Raw genomic sequence first — 6,807 nt, 5'->3', positions numbered from 1 at the left:
TTTGAGAGCTGAGTCTGCAGAAAAAAAAAAAGATTCTTCTAGTACATTTTAATAGTAACGACTCGGTTATTGGTTTGGAGGAGAGGTATCTTAAAAGACAAGCTGGAAGTGGCTGCTAAGAGAAAACATCTGTTAAAGCTAGAAGTTGCCAAGTCGAATCAAACTAAAGGAAACTTGAATGAGGAAATCTAACAAAAAAGAGTCCAAAAGAAAAAAAGTTTAAATTATCTTCAAATGCATCTACCATATCCTTTCCAATGAAGACGCAGCAGCACCGCGAAGTTGGCAGAGTGAATCTCCTTTCACATCAATTCTGACATCTGTAAATAATACTTAAAAGATATTGAGAATGAAAGATGGTAGTGAGAATGTTCCCAAGCAGCGATGATTCAGAGGAAGATGAGTATAAAAGTTTCAAAGAAAAGAGAAAACGATCTCTCGATAGAATCATCAAAAAAGTTAGGTTCTTGATGATGGAGATGAATTTTTGTATAAGTAAAAAGCAGCAGACGAAAGAATGAAATGCAGTGGGCTTCATGATAGTCAGCTACGAACAGTTGGACCATTTATTTAAAAAGTTCCACGAAATTTTGTGGAGGAAAAAAAGCTTTTTGAGTATAAAAAGTATCAGGTTCGTTGGCTCTGGGGAGCTACACTGTAGTCGTGGATTAGGAGGTTTACTGGGTGATGAAATGGGTTTGGGAAAAACAGGTTCGTTTGAATACTTTGATCTTTTGAAGTTTATAATACGGTTTCTTAAAATTTTCTTTGGTTTCATCCTGAATTACGCTAAATTAACTAATTTTCTAATTTCATAAATAAATAATTACTTTTATTTATAATAATAAGATAATTTTTGCAGTCCAGGTGTATATTGCTTTTTGCAGTGGTCTTGATTTGCAGTGAATTGTTGTTCTGATGGGGTGTGGTAGATTTCGTGGACTTGGTCCAACGTTGGTTGTATGTCCAGCGACATTACTTGAGCAATGGGTTCAACTTTATTTTTCACGACTGGTGGCCTGTGCAGTGTTGTAACACTCCATCACTCTGGAACACATCAAGTGGGATCCAGGAGATTTACTTGAGAGTTTAAAGACTGGCGGGGTTTTTATTAACTTCATATTCTGGATGTTTTGAATCATGTAGACCTGTACCTTTGTAGGTGGCACTATGTTGTTTTGGATGAAGCGCCATAAAATCCGTAATCCTCAAGCTAAAAGTTACTAAAGTTGTTAAAAAGTTTTGTACCAACCTCATCGATCTTTATTCAACTGGTAGTCCGATGCAAAATTCACTAAAAGACTATGGTCATTATTGGCTGATTTCATTTTGCCGGAAAACTTGGTACAAATTGATGCATTTATAGAGCATTGCGCGCTACGCCGTTACCAAAAGGAGGATATTCTAACGCCATCTGCACTGCAGAGAAGCAAACGGCTTTGAAGTTGCTACGATGCTAAAAGACGTATCAGTCCATATATGTTACGGAGGACCAAAAAATGATGTTCAAGATCATATTAATTTGCCGAAAAAAAAATGAACAAGTGTTATTTGTGAAGTTTAACCAAGAGCAAACCAGATTTATAGAAAAGAAATTTTTAAAATCTGAATGCGTTGGTTCTGTTTTGATACATAAAGCAAATGGGGGGTGACAATACAGATACCGCGCTAAAACTTTGGTTGCATTAACAGCCTTGAGAAAATTATGCAATCATCCAGATTTGTTTATTTATAATAGTCAAAATGAAAAAGGCATATGATGAAGTAATAGATACTTGTGAAAATATTGATAACAAGAAAAATTCGGCTTCTGGAAAAGATGGGAAGATGACAGTGGTTATGAAATACTTCTTGAAAATTTGGAGAAAGTCAAGGCCATCGAGTTTTTAATTTTTACTCAAAGGCGGAGCAAATGCTCCCACGTACTTGAAGCTTTTAATTCAACAACAAAAAGTACACCTATCTGAGACTTGATGGCTTAACACCCATGAACGAACGATCAGAGAGCAATTCGTAGGTTTAATGAAAAATGATTCATACTTTGTCTTTATTATCAACTGCAATCAAGAGTTGGAGGTTTGGGAGTTAATTTAACAGGGAGCAAATCGTGTTGTTATTTATGATCCTGATTGAATCCTGCTACCGACATTGGCAGGCACGTGAGCGTGCGCTTGGCGTATCGGTCAAGATAAACAAGTGACCATTTATCGGATTGATAACGGCCAGGTACTATTGAAGGAAAAATTTATCATCGGCAGATTTTTTAAATTGTTACTGTCAAACAGAGTATTAGATGATCCACGTCAGCGAAGATTATTTCCAGACGTCCGATTTAACAGAATTATTTAATTTAAATAGAACCAATTGATGAGGTACTGCTACTGAATCAGATCGACTTTTTGAGGTGATTCTAACCTCAAGGGATAATAAAAACGATTTATCATCTAAGAAATCTAAATCTAAAAGACTGAGTCCACGGAAGAGAAAAAAAAAATATCAGCACGCATTGTTTGAAGGTGAGACAAGTATCGTCTGTTTGAGTCTGGTCGTAGACTGGGTCCGAATCTGAAGATCATCATCCTCATCATCAAAAACAACAGTTGTTGATGGAGTGACTATGTACTTCAAAAATTATTTTTCTAAAACTAGTAAAGTTTTTTTTCAAACTTTTATAGGTGAAATTCATGATTATTATTTTGGTTATTTTTAATTGAATTACTTTTTTAGATATCCAGTTCAACTTTGTCGCACTTTTGAAAAAATTTGTGTCGAGTGCTAAAAGTAGATCCAAGTACAGCAACCACCGATGCAAAAGGTGGCTCGTGAAGCAGCTCAAGAAAGTATGGATTTCTGTACGTCAATCTCGAAAAGTGGTGTTGGCGTCCATCGTGGGATCCCAGTATAAACTTTTCATAAAAGTTCCAGTCTTAATAAAATTTTATTTATTTTTTATTTTTATACCAACTAATCGTTACTTACAAGATAATTTTTTGTACAATATATTAAATATTTAAAAAAAAAGTAATTTTATTGTAGTTTAAAAACGTGTTTTTTTTTTTCGTCGAGTGAAAACAAAACGCTTATACGTTAATTAAATAAATAACGAAACTTTGTACCCATCTGATTTTTTATCCCTTAATAGAATAATTAATGCTTAAGAAACTCATTCAGCGATGGACCACCTCTGCCCAGTGGATCTTCTGGGAACATAACGTACTCTCCGGCGAATGTTGGTGCAAGCAATCGTTTCTCAATGGTCTCACGCCATTCAGGTTTTTCGTGCCACAAATCCCGATACTGATCAGAAGAAACCACGATTCCTTTACATTTGGTTGCATAGTCCAAAATAAACCTATGAATAAAAATAAGTTTGTTATTTTAGAAACGTTTTTTTTTTTTTTTTTTTTTTTTAATTAATCATATATTCAATGTATAACCTGTCATCATATGGTACAATTTTTTTCCCGCCAATATTTCTACTAGGTGTAAAAATAACCAAGCCTTTACGATGCCACTGTTCAAGAAAACCTCGATAACGATTTCGGTGAATTTGTGGCAAAAAAATTTTGACTTCATGTCCACGATCCTGAAAATAATCTAGGACTAATTGTAAACCATTTTTTTCGAAGACTTTTCTTCCAGGTGAGTACCTAGAATAATAATTTTTTTTCATTTTCATGTCAACATTATATCTTATTAGTTTAGAGTTAAGAATAATACAATTACAAAATTTAAAATAAAACATACCCAAATGCAACATTAAGACCATCGACTATAATTTCTCGTAATTTATGAATCTGTTTATTATTTTGATCATCTGATGTATTACTTTTGGCTTGTTCTGATGTTACTGTATTATTAGTATTAGTAGTTGTACTAGTAGTAGTAGAAGTAGTGGGTGCTGTATCAAATTTAGTAAATTTATTTGCTGTATACAAAATTTCAGATTTCGGTAGCAAAGTTATTTTCTCGCAAATTGAATCATCCCCCTTTGTATCAACAAAAAACAGCTGTGGAGTTTCATTATTACTCTTTGTACTAATTTTCTGGTTATTTTCAAGTGCAGTATTATCATCTTTAGCTGAAGACCAGATGACAGCAACGTCTTCATTTTTCTTATTTTCCTCTAAAAAAAACAAATAATTTAATGTATTTGTGAACGAATCGAATCAATTAAAACTAAAAATATTAAATGCAATTATGAATACCAATATTTTTACGAGCACGATTCCGTGTTCGTTCCATGTTTTGAATTTTCCTAAATTTTTTTCTTTCTTTAATTTTATCCTCAATTCTTTTCTTTCTCTTTATTTCTTGATTATTTACATTACTATTACGAGGCCTTAACCTTTTATTATTAACATTAGGAGTAAAATTATCAATGACAATTACTTCAGGAGTATCCTTCAATTTATTAGTCATTTGGGATTCATGACTTTTGCCATTATTTTTACTATTATTAACATTATTATTATCATCATCATCGTCATCATCACTTATCACAATAGTTTCATTAATACAAGTTTTTTGTCTTTTCCTTGATGATAAAATTTCGACTTCGTGTAAACGTTTTTTTTTCGTAACTGATTGGGATGTTTTACTAGAGCTATTATTAAAAATATTTATTAATAATAATAAATAAATAAGTGTATAATTATGAATGAATAGTTACCACATGTTTTTGCGATTGACAGGACTCATGTGAACAGGATACAATGGTTTTCTTTGGGATCTGGTCTGTCTTCTAGCTGGACTTGATAAATTTTTTTGAACTGATCCATTCATTTTCTTAGATGATTTATTCATTTTGGGAGTATCACACACAATAACAGATTCATCAAGCGAATTCATCTTGAAACTTTTTCTATGGCTACTAATTCGGAGAAACAATTTACGTCGTTTCATTTAATTTTTGATGTCAAAAATACTCAGCTGTTAGGTTTCTTATTGAACTTTATCAATAGTAAAATATATTTTTAATCATTAATTCAGTTAAATAATGACATTATTTAAATTAACAATCATTACTTTCAGAACTTAACCTAAAATTAAAAATTTATCAAGTAATAATAATAATTTTCCGATTTTAGTTTCGAGTATGTATCAATATATAGTTTATAAAACTAATGACAATATTGATAATATTCAATAAAAAAAAATAGAAAGCGTTAATAATTTTTTGAATTCGTGATCATGAATGAACTTGTCCAAATTTATTTGAACATCTGTAACATTACATACACATATTTACTCTTATTTAGGTTATTTATATGTACATACATGTGTACAAACATATAGATAATTGAAAACTGTTATATCCGATGATATAGTAGATGTCGAATTGATGCATTACGCGGCAAATTCACTATAATTTGAATTATTTAACTTAATTTATAATAAATTATATATTACAAATAATGCATTTTGTTTATATACAAAATTGTTGTAGCACATAAGTTAAAGTATAGTAATCTCCTTAAATAAACAATCAACCAACTAACTTTGTCAACATTTCTCAGAACTATAAAAGTACTTGAATAAAATGCACACGTGTTACTTAACAACTAGACCTTTGTGAAAACTCATAAAAGGAAAACACGTGTTAAACATTTTATTAAGGGTTTTTCTAACTAAAATCATTTTAGCTAAATATTCTCAAGAGGTCACAAATTATGAGATATAATAAATACGAAATAGAAAGCATAAAGCCTTAAAACAACCAACACTAGGACCATTTGTTAGATAAATAAACAAATACTTTTAGAATATCTTATAATTATTAAATAATATTAATGTTTTAGTTTAACTAAAGGATAGTTTTTATATGGATTAATAACCAAATAATGATAGATTCATATTAATATTAATATGATGTATATATTTGTATCGACATGGGTTTTTCCTGTGGTTTCCCCATGTCACTGTCTTTAGAGCCTAAAAGAAAGGTGAGGAACAGGGCAAATGCGATACAAAAGGCACAAGTCGGACCACAGCCGCAACACTAAAAATATATAAAGAAATATTATAATCTAACTTTGTTAATATTTAATAAGCAATAATACATGCAATTATAATACTATAATAATAATAGTAAAATACTGACTAAGAATAATATTATAATAAATAATAAGGGTAGAAATAATTAGTTAAACACCAAAAAGTAATAACTATTGTAACTAACAAATATAAGAATCTAAAGTATAAGAATAATATAGGATAGCATGACAGCCCCTCACATATGTCTGTGTGGGTACCTAGTTAGTATACAGTAAACCTACATATAAAAGTTATAAGTATTAGTGTGTATTCGAATATATGTTATTGTATGCGTTCTGTAAACGTTAGATGAAGACATGTATATGTTAAGTGTATTGGTGTGAACCAGAGAGGGAGGAAGTGAAACTGGAAAACTCGGACCTAAAACCGAGACTCCTTGTAATAACACTTCTCCCTGAGAGCCGTAACCGAGCACTTGCTGTAGATGAAACCACTGAATAAAATCAAGCTCTCTGATAATTATTTATTTATCATTTAAAACAGTCCCCCTAACTAAAGTTTCCCCCTTTTCTTAATTTAATCTAACAAATCCCATTATCAAAAACTGAATTAATAAACAACAACAAATTTAAATTGATCCCGCGTGACTACAACTCACACTTCAGTCCAGAAGAGGCGTTACGAGCAATCTAGTGACCTCGCTGGACATAACATCTGCATTTTGTCCCTCCCTCTCTGCATTTTGTCCCTCCCTCATTGATTTATATTGAAACTTTATAAACATTCAATTTCTGCGGGAAAAATACAAAC

General features: G+C 31.4%; 1 protein-coding gene and 1 pseudogene across 1 annotated transcript; one reads left to right on the top strand and one right to left on the bottom strand.

The window, feature by feature from the left end:
• The first annotated feature begins 420 nt into the window (after positions 1–420).
• On the top strand, positions 421–2,569 carry LOC123274381 (annotated as a pseudogene).
• A 497-nt stretch (positions 2,570–3,066) lies between these two features.
• LOC123274382 (probable ribonuclease ZC3H12C) lies at positions 3,067–5,305 on the bottom strand (the record flags this gene model as incomplete). The annotated part of the gene is given in 5 exon segments (XM_044741984.1): positions 3,067–3,352; positions 3,438–3,650; positions 3,748–4,126; positions 4,209–4,606; positions 4,673–5,305. Coding segments are annotated over 5 exon segments (1,428 nt in total). The 3' UTR covers positions 3,067–3,147.
• Positions 5,306–6,807: the final 1,502 nt, after the last annotated feature.

Source organism: Cotesia glomerata, unplaced genomic scaffold, assembly GCF_020080835.1.
Source record: "Cotesia glomerata isolate CgM1 unplaced genomic scaffold, MPM_Cglom_v2.3 scaffold_319, whole genome shotgun sequence".
Taxonomy (NCBI): domain Eukaryota; kingdom Metazoa; phylum Arthropoda; class Insecta; order Hymenoptera; family Braconidae; genus Cotesia; species Cotesia glomerata.
This window is presented reverse-complemented; position numbering and strand designations above follow the sequence as displayed.